General features: G+C 40.5%; 1 protein-coding gene across 3 annotated transcripts in view; it reads right to left on the minus strand.

Moving 5' to 3' along the window:
- LYN (LYN proto-oncogene, Src family tyrosine kinase) overlaps positions 1-16,090 on the minus strand; it is a 110,478-nt gene that overhangs the window by 44,562 nt on the left and 49,826 nt on the right. For 2 of the 3 annotated variants that reach the window (XM_016126188.2, XM_016126189.2), the window contains exons 2-8: positions 14,759-14,895; positions 11,796-11,841; positions 10,857-10,962; positions 9,215-9,313; positions 8,989-9,092; positions 8,322-8,471; positions 7,185-7,337 (exon numbers count right to left, since the gene is read on the minus strand). In XM_016126188.2, coding sequence (XP_015981674.1) covers positions 7,185-7,337; positions 8,322-8,471; positions 8,989-9,092; positions 9,215-9,313; positions 10,857-10,962; positions 11,796-11,841; positions 14,759-14,890 — 790 coding nt within the window. In that variant the 5' untranslated portion in view covers positions 14,891-14,895. The remainder of the gene's footprint in view (positions 1-7,184; positions 7,338-8,321; positions 8,472-8,988; positions 9,093-9,214; positions 9,314-10,856; positions 10,963-11,795; positions 11,842-14,758; positions 14,896-16,090) is intronic. The other variant, XM_016126190.2, reaches the window with a different exon arrangement.

The following is a 16,090-nucleotide window of genomic DNA, read 5'->3' on the forward strand; positions in this document are numbered from 1 at the left end:
GGACAGGCGTGGTGGTGACTGGAAATGGATAAGTGGAGGCTTCTGGGTGCTGACAAGTTTCCACTGCGTGATCTCAGTGGTCACCGCACAGGTGTTCATTTTGTAATTATTTGTGGTGTTGAATATTTGCCTCGTATGCACTTTTCTGTCTGCTTGTTATATTACATACAATAAAAGTGAAAGAACCAAAATGATTCTCCTTTCGTCATAAAAGCAATGGAGCTCTCTGAGGCATTTACATAACATAAAATTATGGGTAAAGGATGAAAAAAATGCTTTCCAAGGGTGGCGGTGGGGAGTTATCAGGAAATACTGCAGCTGCTAAAGATATTTAAAATGTTGATAAGAAGTTCAAGAGGAACAGTGAATAAAACAGCTGTGTCAAACAGCCCACGAAGTGGAAGCAGCTTTCACTTAATGGTGTCTTAGGGCTGTGACATTTAAACAATAGGGCAGATTTTCATCATGATTTTTATTCAGGACTAAGGACAAAATTGTAGTTCCCAGTAACGTGCAGGTTCAATTCACCCAGTCACGGAGATTTTGGTTTGCATTACAGATGAAAAATGATTTCAGAAAACCTTTTGAAGATAGTAAAGTTTACCTGTGGGTGCAACTTTACCACAGTAAAGAAAACTGGTATGAAGATCTGAGCTCAAATTGAGCAAGTCTGACTAAGTTGCTAAAAGGCACCTAAGGAGAATGGGTTTTAAAAGAGATGCGGGTAGTTGATTTTGGAAGTTGGCCGGTCATTAATTTCAATGCTATTGGCTCGAATGAAAATGTATCAAGCAAAATTCAGTTCAAAATAAGTTTCTTTTCTTCCACAAAGTCTCTTCATAGACCAAGTGGTAACAGGAAACATCATCCTCAGCCTCATAGATCAGTCATATCCCTGGGAGTCCAGCAATCCATGGAGGAAAACATGTCACTGTGCCAGAAGTCAAGAGGATCACACCAAGAGGAAACAGCTTGAGGAAGAAACTCTTCTTTCTTTTATCCCCAGCCCCTCCTACCCTGTCCCCTGCCCCAGGACAGGTCACTTCCTAGTATTTGTTCACCGATTTCAGATCAAAATAATTCAAATCATAAAATGTGACTGGGGAGAGAAACTAGCCTGCTAGTCCTTAAGAAATATAAATTTTGACAGCTCTAAACTGCACAGACTTTGCTATTATACCAGCCCCCAGATAGTCAGACAGATGCGCAAACGCACATGGGAGAGGGGCATGCTTTAATCTCTAATTTGTAGCATAACATCACTAATCATTATTTTTTTGTTTTATTCCCAGTATTCCTCTGCTGAATGCATTCAGCATATTGACGTGGATAGCTAAGGAGAAGCTCCCTGACTGACAGCCGAATTCACAGAACTGTATCTGTAAAAGGTCCCGGATCAAAATTTTAAATTTTTTTATTTTCTCTTCTTTCTTCCCCCTTCCCATCCCTCCCCTCCCCTCCCCTCCCTCGCTCTCTCCCTCCCTCCCTCACTCCATTCCTCCATCCCTCACTCCCTTCTCTTCTTTCCTTTCTATACAAGACTAGAAGGAGAAAAGCATAATTAAAAAACAAAAAAAATCAGTGTCAATATCCAGACAGTGATATTGTATTATAGTTTTGCAAGATGTTACTTTTGGGGGAGACAGGGTAAAGGTTACATGGGATCTGTTTGTATTGTTTTACACACACACACACACACACACACGTGTACATATATGTATATGTGTGTGTATATATATATATATATATATGATAGCTTTTTAAAAATATAATTCAAATACTATACCATATACTCATTTAAAGTATACATTTCATTGGTTTTTGTATGCTCGGAGTCATGGAAGCATCACCACAATCAATTATTGGAACATTTTCATCACTCCTAAAAGAAATCTCACACCCACCTATTAACAGTCACTCCCTCATCCTTCATTCTCATACCTGACGCGTTCACTCATCTACTTTAGCTCCATCGATTTACCTATTCTGGACATTTTATATAAATGTAATCATATAATATGTGGTCTTTAGAATATGTGACTGGCTTATTTCCTTTAACATAGTGTTTTCAAGGGCCATCCACGCTGTGGCATGTGTTAGTACTTTACTTATCTTTTTTTTTTTTTTTTGCCGAATGACATTCTATTGTGTGGCTATACCACATTTTGTTCATAGAGTTATCAACTGATGGACATTTGGGGTGTTTACTCTCTTTGGCTATGATGAATAATGCTACTATGAACATTCATGTAAAAGTATTTGTGTGGACATGTGATTATACTTTTGTATTATTTCTTACAATTGTGTGTGAATATATATACTTCAAAATAAAAAGATTAATTTAAAAAACCAAGAAACAACTTGTATTGAGTGAGGAAATCCTGAGTAATTTCTCCTCTCTGTTTCATGAGCTTTGCTCTAACGTTACCATACTTTATTTATAAATATTTAGTAATAACAAGGATTCCCTGAATGCTGCTTACTGGGCCGAATGCTTACTTGCACCACCTCGTTTGATCCTTACACCATCCATACAAGCTAGATTCTATTATAACCCCATTTCAGAAGAGGCTCTGCTGCCTCTCTCTTTTCAAACATTATTAACAAATCAAACAAGTAGCCCAATGAAAAAATGAGCAAAGGACCTGAATAGACATTTCTGCAAAGAATATGCACAGATGGTCAACAAACACATGAAAAGATGTTCAGCATCACTAATCATTAGGGAAATGCAAATCAAAACCACAATGAGATACCACCTCGCACTCACATTATAAAACAAAAACAAAAACAAACCCACCAGAAAACAACAAGTGTTGGTGGAGATGTGGAAAAACTGGAACCTTCACGCACTGTTGCTGGGAATGTAGAATGGAGGTTGGTGGGGGCTGGGAAAATGGGGGGAAGGGGAGCTGTTGTTAAAACAGTATATAGAGTCCCAGTTCCACAAGATGGAGAGTTCTGGAAACTGGTTATACGATGAGAATGTAACAGTACTGAACTATACACTGAAAAGTGGTTAAGGTAGTAAATTTTATATTATGTGTATTTACCACACACGCGGAAAGTTATTAGCAAATCTATTCAAATTATAAATTTTCACAAGATGTTTACCCTCTTTCAAACAGTTTAAATAAAAAGTAACATTCTGGAGAAAATGATTACATATTTCCCAATGCCCCATTCTCCTCTCTTCTAAATCTCAGCTTCTCTCAGGCACCACCTGGGTACATGCTAAATAAAGGTCCTAAAATCAGTGTGAACCTTTAGCACGTGGCCAGATGAAAGCCCATGACCAGGAAAGAGCAAGACATGGTCAGGCAGGAGGACTGATGTATCTAAAATTGGAAGCAAAGAAGTTTTCCAATCCCAGAAAGAACCAGCGTGCTCGAGCTCCAGGTGACAATTTCAGCGCAGGCTTTAGCTACTCATGACTGACCTGTGCTGTGAGCAGGTCTATTCATTCGTGTCCTCCCCACACCCGACCATGCCTCAGCTGCTACCTTGCTCTTAACTTAGCACCAGCTCATCAGTGTTTCGGCATGGACGAGTTGGCTGGCAAATGGCACCTGTGAGCACCACCATTATGCAGCTGGTAAAGAGGTTACCATTCTACTTGCTAGCAGCCCTCAAGCAAATTTTAAGAGAACACAGTTTCTTCCCCCTCAAAGTGATAACTCCCCAGACCAGCAGATCTTATCTCTTGTCTCCTGGGTGCAAAGAGCATGCAATTCGATGCCTTTATCACGGTTTCACAGCTGAACAGAAAGAGTTTGGCACACAACTCCAAACCATGACTTCATACACAGGGCTACTGTCTTAGAGCAGACAAGTACACCCAGTTAAGTTCCCTCTACTTTTCTTTTCATGACAGGTAAGTAATTCCTTTGCTGGCAAATATCCACAGGAAGGTCTAACTGGATTGTTTATAGTTTGTATTCATGAGTAAAATTGGAGAAAGTCTATTGAAATATAGCTTCCACAGCCTCTAGTCAAACTCAGTAAAATGAAAATAATAAAAATAGAGTGCGCAGAGACAGACTCCATAGGAAAGATTTCAGCTACGTAATTCCATTCTTCCTTTCTGCAACTGGTGAGAGTTGTCTGCCCATTTTATTGATGAGGAAACCGGGGTAGGGAGTCAAATTAACTTGTAGAGAGCTTAGCATGCAAGTCCAGGTCTAGAGCGGCTGGCTTCCTCACTGCCTCGAATGACTTTGGGTCAGCTGTTTCTCTGGTTCTCAGTGTCCTCATTTACTGAATGATTACACTAATTCTTATCTGATAGTGACACTGTGATGAGCACAAGAGAAAATCGATGAAGATGTACTCAGAAGGGGGCGCTGGACGCTGTATGGCTGGGACACGCTTTTCTCTCCTCCTCCTCCACCTCTTGTCATCTCCTCCCCACTCAAAGTCAAGGTAAATACCGAGAGGAAGGCACATTCCTTGGGACTCGGAGACCCGCAAGGCAATTAAATGTAATTGTGAACACATTATTTTCCTGCCAATACTCTCGATGAAGACAAAGGGCTGGGAAGGGGAGGCCAGGGAGAGAAGGCAGGGTTCCTGACTGCTGAAGGGAGCCGGTGGGGCTGGAGGAGGCCCGGCCAGGGAATGTGGGAGGACAGGGACGGCTGCAGCTTTTTGGAGAAGTTACGGCTTCTAAGAGGGAAGGGAATTCAAAATGAGCAAATAATGCTGAAACCACTTGAGGGAAGTTCTTTTGGAGACCAGGATAGTTGCACAATCTTAAAAAGTCTCCTCACAGTTGTTATTCAATTAGAAAAGGGAATTAAAAAGTAACATTTAAGATGGAGAAAGCTGGAGAACCTTCTTAAAATTAAAAATAAAAACTCACCAACTAATATTCTGTGCCTCCTGACAGACTCACTGAGCACACAGCATCACTTAGCATTATTCATGCACGAAGGCATAACCAAAGCCAAATCAGAGTAAACATCAACAAACAAACAAATGAAAGCATTCTACAAAACAACTGACCTGTGTTGTGCCAAATGTCAGTGTCATAAAAAATGAAGATGGGCTGAGGGGCTGCTCCAGAGTAAAGAAGACTAGAGCTATGTCAACTAAAAGCAAATACGTGATTCTAGATAGCCACAAGGACATTATTGGGACAATTAGGGAAATTTGAATATAGACTCTGTATTAGATAATATTATGTATCAAAATGCTGTTTCCTGAATATAATCACTGTGTTGTGTAAGATAACGGCCGTGCTATTTAGGGGTGAAGCATCATGTCTGCAACTTACTCTCATGTGGTTCAACAACAACAACAAAATATGTATGTGTGGGTGTGTAATATATAAAAAAGATAAAGAAAATGTAGCAAAATATTAACTGGTGAATCTAGGTGAAGGGTATACAATGTTTATTATACTATTTCTGGCCCTATTCTGTGGATTTTGGGGGAAAAGTATTAAGAAGTAAATACAAATACCTCAGGGGGAAAAAAGGTGGCAACATTTTTTTTTAAACAAGCAGATAAAAAGCTTGATGGTTCCTCAAAAAAGTTAAATGTAGAATTATCATATGGCCCAGCAATTTCACTCCTAAAAGAATGTATATACCCCAGAGAAATGAAAACATTTGTCTGCATAGTAAATCGTACGTGACTGTTCATGGCAGCGTTGTTCATAATAGCCAAAAAGTGGAAACAGCCCAAACGTTTGCCAACACAAAAACAGATAAACAAACTGTGGCATAATGAAATGTCATCCACACAATGAAATGTTATTCAGCTGTAAAACAGAACGAAATTCTGAGACACGGTACAGCATGGATGAACTGTGAAGACACTATGCTAAGTGAAAAGGACCGATAAATAATTCTACTTATACGAGGTACTCAGAAAAGTCAAATGCACAGGGACAGAAGGTAGAATGGTGGCTGCCAGAGGCTGGAGGAGGAGAGGACGGGGCGGGCTGTTAAGGGGTACGCTGTTTCCTAATGATTGATTTTATAGTGCATGAATTTTACCCCAATAGAAAAGAAAAGAGCAGATGGAGAAAGGAGGAGGATAATATTATGATTTAGGCAACAGAGTGAATGAGAGGCCACACCTAGAGCGAGCGAGCGCTCACGCCCAAGAATCTGCTGACTGGAATGGGAAAAGCGCCTGATGCGTGTGCACTGCTGACCAGTCCGGAAACGTGGCAACCAAATGAAGGATGTGAGGTGAGCAGTTATAATTTACCTGAATTCCGTAAATATGTTCTTAAAGACTTAAACAGCACAGTAAGAATTAATTATATGCTGGGTGAGTATCGGCCATATTTAAAAGACACTCTAGCTAAATTAAGCCCGCCAGGAAAAAGTGGGCAAAGCTAGGATCTCGGGGGCCAAGGTTCTAGAGGAAAACTTCTCCCTCCCAGACCCCTGGATGGGGAAGTGAAATGGCCACGTGGCCGCAGCAGGCCAGAAGAGGCTTTCGTTTGTCTGATTGGGGCCGAGCAGTTTTTAAAAGCCGTCCACCCCTTTTTTCCCTTTAGAAATCATGTTTGCTTTCACACGCACAAAGCTGGCACAGAAAGAGTGATCCGGTAAGACGTGCACGACCCAACATGTTATTCTTTCCAGGAATGAGTTTTCAATTAGAACCGTGAAGAATATGTAATGCTTTAAGGAAGAAGGGGGTGTTCTTATCACATTATTCACATTCGCTACACAAATTGTAGAAAAGACAGAGGGCCTAAAGGAATTCCCTGGAGAAAACCACTGCTATGATTCTGCCAGCCTGAGAAGTACTTAATATTAAGGAATAGTTCAGTAATGAAGCTTTCTTGGCAAGAAATTATAATAGATGTGAGGCTTCTTGAAGCCCATGAGCAAGGACTTCCCCTGAGATGGAAGATACTTAAAATGTGTATCCACAGACTCTGGTGATAAGAGAATCATAAAAGAGTAGACAGATCAGGATAAATACCCGCTGCCCTCTGCCTTAAAAAAGAATTACTAAGTCACAAGGAAGAGGAAGAGTCTAGTCAAATAATTTTTCAGGCCAGTTCTTGGTGCCAGGTAGGCAGAGAAAAGCAGAAAAAAAATGATGCTTCTGACACCATTTAGTGTTTGGTTGAGAAAAGTGGTGGAAATTGGCTCGAGCCCTTATTTTCCCTGCTGTCACCTCCAGAATGGACTCTGGCTCCAGAGCCACACACTCACCCATCCAGACTTCCCCAAACTGTCCCGCGCCAAGCCTCTTCACCAACTTAATGGACTCCCGTGCGATCTCCCAGGCATCTTTGTCCCACGGCTTCTGTGGTTTGGGACTAATACATGCCTTCTCCAGTCTTCTGCACAAGCCATCTGACTGCTCTAATTTAAAATAGAAAATGAAGGTTAAAAACGTCACACTTTATATTTTACCAGTATCTATAGAGAGGTTTCGACTATTAGTCTTTTTTTCCAACTTGCCATATTTATGAACCTAAAATGCGCATGGGGTATCTTTTTTACAGTTATGACTTTTGAAACTCTTAAATGGAAAACAATTTAAAACACACTTGATTTTATTCAGTAGTACTGCTAATCTATTAAAACAAACAAACAAAAATAACAGAACAAACAGATAAAGGCTGACAGGCTGTCACACTTAAAATGTAATTTCAGATTGCTGAGCCCATGTAAGCTCAGGGCGGAATGGCAGAGGCTTGGTCATGCCACCAAGAGAGCCCCAGCCCCCAAACAGGGCCAGGGTATGGCAAGCACTCACACACACGCCAAACGAATAAGTGAATGGGGATGACAGAGAAGAAGGAGGGTTCCACCAAATCTGGGGTACCTTGTTCTCCCCATATTTTGAGACCTGAGCAAACCTATGATATGCATTCCCGTCGAGCAGGTTGTAAAAATAAGCAGTACTAACAGCCGCCCACGATGACTGCCTTCAATCACACCAGGAATGAACCTAAAGGCTGGTCATGAGTTCAGCTTGACGGGGCTGGAGAGCGGCATTGGTGACGTAGGACCAATGACTTGCCACTTCTAAATATTTTGGCGTTGCAAAAATATGCACTATGTGAAAATAATATTCATTTTTCTCTTCGTAATTCTGAAACATCAACTGTCAAACAGCAGGAGCTAGGTGCGAAGGACTGGAATAATTATTCACAAAGATCAAATCTGACTTTGAATGTATATTCAATTATAGACAATTCAGAATCAATTATAGAAGATGATCCTCCAACTTTGTCCAAAGGAAATAAGATGCATAAAAAATTTTAACATAAGAGTATTTGACACCATCTATTTACCATCATAAACATATTTTGCCTTATCCAACCTTCAGATTTTACTTACTTTGGTAATGCTTAATCATGTCGCTGATGCAAGGAAAAGTGATTCTCGGAGAGATGTAATAACCCCCATTGTCCAGACTTCTAATTTTGTAGTGCTTAATGACATCGCCGTGCACAGGGTCATAATCTCTGACAGACAGAGAGTAGCTTCCTGTGGGGGAAAAGGACAATCAAAGATTATACCTATGTCTTATAAATAAGATCTGCATTATACAGTACTGGAGTATACCTTTTGCCATAAAAATATGCACAATATAAATTAAGTATATATACAGTGCATAATTTTAAAAGTGCTATAAAACGTCACTTGATAAAAGAAGCTAGCATTTCGTTTGCCTTGCTGTGAAATTTACCAGTTTCCTTATTTTTTGATAGTTTTTAAAATATTTCACTGAATTAAAATTATTTTGATTTTCTTGCTCTTAAAATTTTAAAATTTACTCTAAATAAAAACGTAAGGGATTCAGTAAATATAAAGTGTGATGAGAAATGGCTATAATTTGTCTGTTTTCCGTTATGTTTAGCAGCAAAACTAGTTTGTTATTTGTTATCGAACTATAAAACTTTCACTACCAGAACATAATATATTCTTTTTGAAAAGAATTCTAGAATAGTTTCTAAGAATGATTTCTTAAGTAGCATTTTATTAGAAGCCTTAAGCCACTTACCTTTCAACGTTTCACTTTCTCTGATGAGAAACGCTCCAGCACTGTTCCCGGGCGCCAGAAGCTGCCTTTCTGCGTCCTTCCTGGTTATGTCCTTGAAAAACCACCTGAGAAGACATTTTAACAGTTCATGGTGTTATGCTCCAGGGAAGGTAAAACGGTAACGAATACACAAGAAATCCACCGCAACAAACAGAACCATGGAAGGTGACAATATGTAAGGACTCACTCTTCTGTCTCCAAGGTGTTGACTTTGGCTACGTAGTTGCTAGGGATGAAGCCTTCTCTCTTCGTTGAGAGGGATTTAGCTTTCCACCATTCTCCGTGCCTGGAACAGAAACACACAGCGAAAACTGTTTGTGTCCAGTGACTCAAAACCTACGATAGCAGCTGTCAGCGGGTGTTTGTTTTGTGGGGCAAGGGAGGGTGGAAAAGATGCCTGGAACCTCAGAATCCAGCGGGAAAATTCACTCCTCTTGCTGAAATAAAAATGTTTAAAGACTGAAGTAAAAAAAAACAGTCTCTTAACTGAAGTGTGAGTCACTGTGTCCAGTGCTGCAAGACAAGAGTTGGTGAAAATGGTTCTCATTCTGCAAAATGTTTCTAATCTCCCCCGGGATATCTAAGAAATGCTTTAGGATCCTTATAGGAAAAGAAGTCAAGGGAATAATGAGCCATAGTTCCTCTTTGGTTAAAACATCTAGTTTCCAAATATCTAGATGGACACCATGAAAAAAAGAAGTAGAAAATCATAAAATAATTCCAAGCAGGTAGGTCTCGTCTCTCTTGTCCTTGGCTTTGTGCCAAGGAGGAGGCTGGGGCAGTGGACGAGGGAGGAATGGATGGGTCCCTATGAGCTTCAGTTATGTTCCCCTTCAAATTCCCACATGCAGATGGGATCCTTGTCTCCAAGACACGAAGGACAATTACAACTGGCACTAACTATATGCCTCCACTATGTTTATCCACACACACGTAATCCTCACATCAACGCATGACAGAGGCACTGTCATTTCTATTTTATAAGGGAAGAAAGAAACTAAGGTATAGTGCTGAAGTGATTTGTCAAGGTCACACAGCCATAAGAGGCAGGGCCAGGAATTAGGCTCAAGTTCATGTTCAATCAGTAAGCGATAACTGCTTTGAACCACTTAACACCTTAATGAAGGTGTCCCTCCTCTAATACTGGTTGGCAAGCCAGGGCGACAAGGTGTGCACAATTAACAGGAAAAGCAGGCGAGAATGAAGACTCTCGGAGTTCCTTATTCTCAGTACTGTTCTGAACCCCTGTAGTCTGAATAGGTCACAGGTCTGTGAGTCAGCACGGACGGGGGTCAAGGAAATGATGGTGTCCGAGTGTCTTCACAGAAGTCCACACTGCTAAGTAGGGGCTTTTCCAAGATGGCCACTTCTCGGGCACAGCGCCCTTATAGATCAAACAAACCATTTGGACCCATAAACCTACTCTGAACTTGAGTAATATAACTGAATAAAAATGGCATTAAAATAACATGCAAATTTCACACACACATCCAAACTTCTTATGGTGGCACAGATGGATAAAAAAGAAATGGTGTCTCTCTCCGAAGGGAAACTTTCTGGAGAGTATTCATCGGCAGGCTTCAGAGGAAGATTCCTTTGGCCTTATGCCTCCACCCCCATCCGGGCTACAGCAAGGAGGCTGGGAGGCCTCAGGCCCACGACAAGGGGAGCTGCTACTGCCTCCTGCTGGGAGCGAAACGAGCAGGACATCTGAGGGGTGGTCTGCAGGGCGGTCTGCTGGGGAGTCTGCGGGCCGTCTGTGGGGTGGTCTGTGGGACCTAGCAGCCTGGGTAAAGGGCTGCAGGCGCAGAGCGCCCATATGCACTTACTCCTCCAGGACTTTCATCTTCTCTCCTTTCTTGAAGGACAAGTCATCTGGGTGGATGCCATCGTAGGGGTACAAGGCCACCACAATGTCTCCTTGCTCCTCTGGATCTAAAGAGGGAGAACCAAGCAGGGGTCTGTAAGATCCGTCAGCAGAAGCGCTTAAACAAACCCTCACTGGGCACAAAGGATGAGATGGCGCTGAGAAGAAGGGCCACTGGGATAACGGCATGTGTTTCCTTCCTAGAGGCCCAGGGCCTAGAAAGTCTACAGTAAGTACAAGCTGCGCACAAGTACATAGTGTAAGCAGTACTTGTCATCTCAAATACAGACCTACAACTGGAATTCGAACTCTCTAGTTAAGAAATGAAACACCCATGTTCATAGCAGCATTATTTATAATAGCTAAAAGGAGGAAACAAATGTCCAGTGATAAATGAAGGGATAAACAAAATGTGGTCTATACATACAAGAGAATAGTATTCAGCCTTAAAAAGGGAAGAGATTCTGACACCGGCCACAACATGGATAAACATTGGAGAAATTATGCCGGGTGAAATTAGTCAGTCGCCAAAGGACAAATGTTGTACGATTCCGGTCATATGAGGTACATAGAGTATCAAACTCATAGCGACAGAAAGCGGAGTGGTGGCTGCCAGGCCCCGGGAGCGGCAGTGGTGAGTGTTTAGCGGCGACAGAGTTCTAGTTTGGGACGGACGATGAAGAAGTTCCGAGGATGGATGGTGGGACGACTGTACAACAAACGTGAATGTACTTAATGCCCCTGAACTGTACACTTAAAAATGGTTAAAGTGATACATTTCATGTTATGTGTATTTCGTTTACCACAATAAGAAAATAAATTAAAACACCCAGGACGACTACTTTTGTTAGATTCTCTAACAGTAAAGAAAGGAACCCAGCATCTTGCTATGAAAACATACCTTTAGTTTGAAACCTCTGTCCTGGTAAAAGCTGAGACTCTGTAACCTAGGAGAGAATATTTGTTAGAAAAAAAATTTTTGTTAAGCTTTTTTCATTCACATTTATGTTGTGTGTTATATCATTTTTCTAACAGTAGCAAATGAGGCTTAGAGTTGCTAATTTACTAAAACAGAAAAAAGAGGAAAAATTCTGTAGAGCTATGTCCCAAAGCAATTCCATCTAAAAGTAGCCATTTGCCTGTGGTGGCAGGAAATGAACAGGGCTCAGGGCAGGGGCTGCTCAATGCTTCCCTGATCAATTTCCTCCTCTTTTTTGGTAACAGAACCCTAATATTATTCGGAAGGCAATTTGTCCAGCTAAATGACTACTCTTCCAAATTCTCTAGCACTCTAGACACATGGAGGGAGGGAGTATATCTGAATGAAATGGTCATGTGGGGTTTGGGGGTGACTCCCCCTTTTGACTTGCTTTTCAAGTGAAAGGCTGTGTCTCAGCAACCATGGAAACCAGGGTCAGCAAAGCAAAGATGGAGGGAGCCTGGAGCCCTAGGGACCATGTGGAATTGCCACCCCAGCCCACGACTGCTAATCTCCATGTTTCACAGACTTGCTTAAATAAACTGTAGTCAGGACTCTGAGAACAAGTCCCAACCCATCCAGGCTTCCTATGGCTGATTCTGTTCCTGTCATAGGGACAGATGGCATCCTCTGTTATTTTAGTTGGAGGTGAATTATCAGGAAGAGTCTGGTGACAGAAAAGGCCACCTCAATTACCTTTGAAATCGAATTCTTTTTTCTCTCAGTGACCATGAAGAGGATGTATAAGACCCCTTGGACCCTTGTAAGGAAGGTACTGTCAGAGACCTATACTCACAAATCATGTAACTTTTCTCTTTGATTAAAATGATTTAATGAAATGGGACCAAAATAGCTTGTACTGAAATTAAATTTCTGATGAAGGTTAGCCCATAAAATCTCCAGTTATGGAAGGGATGAAAATTACTATATTTTCTGCTATCAGAAAATCATAGGTCCATATTATCCCTTCAATTATTTCAAAAAGTTTTATACTGGTTTTTAAAAACATTTAGATTTACATACTTAGGATATATGATCAACTTTAAATGACTTAGAAGAAATAATCTGAAGGTGAGAAGCTAACTGAATCGTTTCGAAGCAGCAAGCTGCCTTTCACATAACAGAGTCCTTAATTTGCAAATGTTTTAATACACTTTTTTGTAAGACCAAAACACACATATGCAAGTCATCTACCTTCCCTCTTTTTCTTTAGAATGTCTCTTCCTTAGAGTGCTGTTGAATTTGCACCAGTTCAGCCTTACCCTCTCATCAGAACTCCTCTGTAATCAACCCATGGTGTGCATTTTTGGCACATCTGGCCGGAGCTGAGTGTTATCTGTCGCTATGGAATAAGGCCAGACTAACCGGCTGGTGAAACAAGGGCATCTGTGACCACAGAAGGCACAAGCTAAAATATGGGAATTAAGAGATTTCAAATATGTTTACTACTTCTGCTTTCTAACTTAATTTTTAACCTCCCTTACTTTCAAAAGGAAAATGGTGTATATTATTTTCCTCTGCTTTTCTAAATAAAGAGTATCTTCTATCGCTATTTAAAAAACAAACAAACAAACATGGGTTTTAAAGCATGTAAATCTGGTGTATGTGATCGAGAAAAAGTCAAATCCTTTTCACGAGACTTTTGAAGTCTATAACAGAAAAAACTATTTGTGACTCCAATTTCTTATAACATTTTATTTTCTACTAATCATATTTATGTAATATGTAGTTCTACATCTGTACCCATTTATATAATGTTTTAAATATATTATATGTATTTATCACTAAATTATTAAAGCTGTTAGTAATTTCACACATTTCGAGTTTCCATATAAAATTACAATATTAATTTATCTATCCAGAAACATCATGTGCAATTTATTCATTCTTTGTCTCCACTTCTTTTTAAGGTCAATAGTGACTTATCAGTTTCGACAATGATATGCAACTTTGACATATGTTATACCTGTAGGGTAATGGGGAACAGTGGAGGAGAGGGTGGGCTGAAGGGCTCGATAACAATAATATGCTTCTAGGATACTAAGTCATTTGAAAACATGTCTGATGAGAGAAACTGTAAAACATTTAATAAAGGCATCTGGGCTAATAAGCTGCTTCTAGCTGAAATGCTGAAGGATTCTATAAAAACCAGGCTATGGGAATATATATACAGTGAGTGAATAGATGGAAAACATATAAGAGCTGAGATAAAGCACATTTAAGGCTGTAATTATCCAAAGCTCTGTTCTTCTTTTCCTTAAAATGTGATTGTAGGTCTTCCTTTGCCAAGTATTCTCAAATGCATTGAATAGCACATCCGTCACTCATATATATTTCTGGTAGATATTTGTTCGAGGTTAGTGGGCAGAATTAGCTGTGCTTTAAAAAATTTTTTAATTATAATATGAAAACTTCAGTATCTGTACTATTATGAATTAATTGAAAAATGATGAGATGGGATAAAGTATAATGTGCCAAATGACATATTAGCACCTATTTTAGCATCTAACTTGAATGCAGAATGTCCTTCTGCTTGCAGACCATTGCACTAACCTCACTATCTATCCTAAGTGACACAAGCTCGGGTAAATAGATTGTATATCTTTACATATAAAGAGTGGGTATTTGCACCAGTGAGATGGAAGATGATTTTCTCTAAACATAAAAATGTGCCCAGAGGCCGTTTTATTTTACGATAAGTGACTTTGTAATCCCTCAAATGTTTGCAAGATTTTTAAAGGATTAAGGTACAAAGCATATCAAAAATCCAGGCCCAAGTAACTGATGTGATTTTATGCATGCACATGTTATAGAGTTGGTGTTTAAATTATGCAGCCATGCTTCGATCCTGCTGTGGGAATTCTCCCCTGAGACTATCTACTTACTGGCCTTTGCTGTTTATTGGACGTTGGATCTCTCACATAAATAGTTCGGTCAGTATTACGTACTGGTTGCGTCTTCAAATCTACTCCATCGTCATTCAGATTGTCTTTCCTTTTTGATTTTATACATCCCATATTTCCTGTTGGAATATAAAAGCAATGACATTGTTTTACCATTCTAGAAATGGCTTCAAGCCACCAAAATCTCTCCATTAATGAAAAATAAAAGATTATATTTTTATTCCTTATCATAGATAGTTTAACAAACTCAAATGTGGATATTGTTCACAAACTGGTTGGCTTGTATATTCATTCACTCAACAACTATTTATGGAGAATCAATTTTATGTCAGCAAGACATAATCTCTGCTCTGAAGATGCTCATGTTTTTGTGGCAAAGATGTGTGAATTAAGTTTATAGTAGTGGAGGGCCAATGATATAGAATGCACGAGGCCTAGGAAAAAGCGACTAACTCAGGCAAAGAGGAAAACGTGGTGGTCAGGAGGAGCATTCTGAAAGAATGTTCTGTGAGTCAAAACAGAAATGATGTCAGTCAGGTGGCAAAGTCAGTAAAGGGATTCCAGGAAGAAGGAACTTCATATGCAGAGTACTGACCCTGAGATAACACGGCCCCTTTAAGGAAATGGTTCAGTCTCACCCTTCAGGGAAGTAGTTCAAGCGGATCCCTTCTGGGAACTAGTTCTATGATGCAAAATGCTGTAGCCCATCAGTCCCCAACCTTTTTGACACCAAGGATCTATGAGAATCTAATGCCTAATGATCCAAAGTGGAGCCAAGGCGGTGATGCTAGCACTGGGGAGCAGCATGAATACAGAAGAAGCTTCCGCTTGCTTGTCTGCCACCCACCTCCTGCTGTGCTATCCAGTTCCTAACAGGCCACGGATAGGTACTGGTCCAAGGCCCAGGGGTTGGGGACCCCTGCTGTAGCCAAAGAGCAGGGAGGGAAGGCCAGGAGTTAGGCTGGAGAGGAGAGAGAGGCAGACCTTGGGTGCCATGCTCAGGAATTTATTTATTTGTCTCCTCCCACCTCCAAGATGAATGACACAATGTGAAAGGTGAAGTGAGGAGGCTTGAGGCTTCAAAGGCAAGCATGATTAAGAACAAGAATGCATAGAACCTGGCTTCAACTGAATGCGGCCTGAGGCCTGGGAAAGTGACGGTGGTCCTCACCAAGACTGGAAATAAAAGAGGAGACACAGGTATGGAAGAAAAGATGCTTGTAGGAACATCTAAAGGACTGAATCCAATAGGCTTCCCAGTAAGACACGGGAATGTGGAAGCTAGAAGAGCCTGAGGCATACATCATGGTATCA

The sequence above is a fragment of the Rousettus aegyptiacus genome, unplaced genomic scaffold, assembly GCF_014176215.1.
Source record: "Rousettus aegyptiacus isolate mRouAeg1 unplaced genomic scaffold, mRouAeg1.p scaffold_m13_p_15, whole genome shotgun sequence".
NCBI lineage: Eukaryota > Metazoa > Chordata > Mammalia > Chiroptera > Pteropodidae > Rousettus > Rousettus aegyptiacus.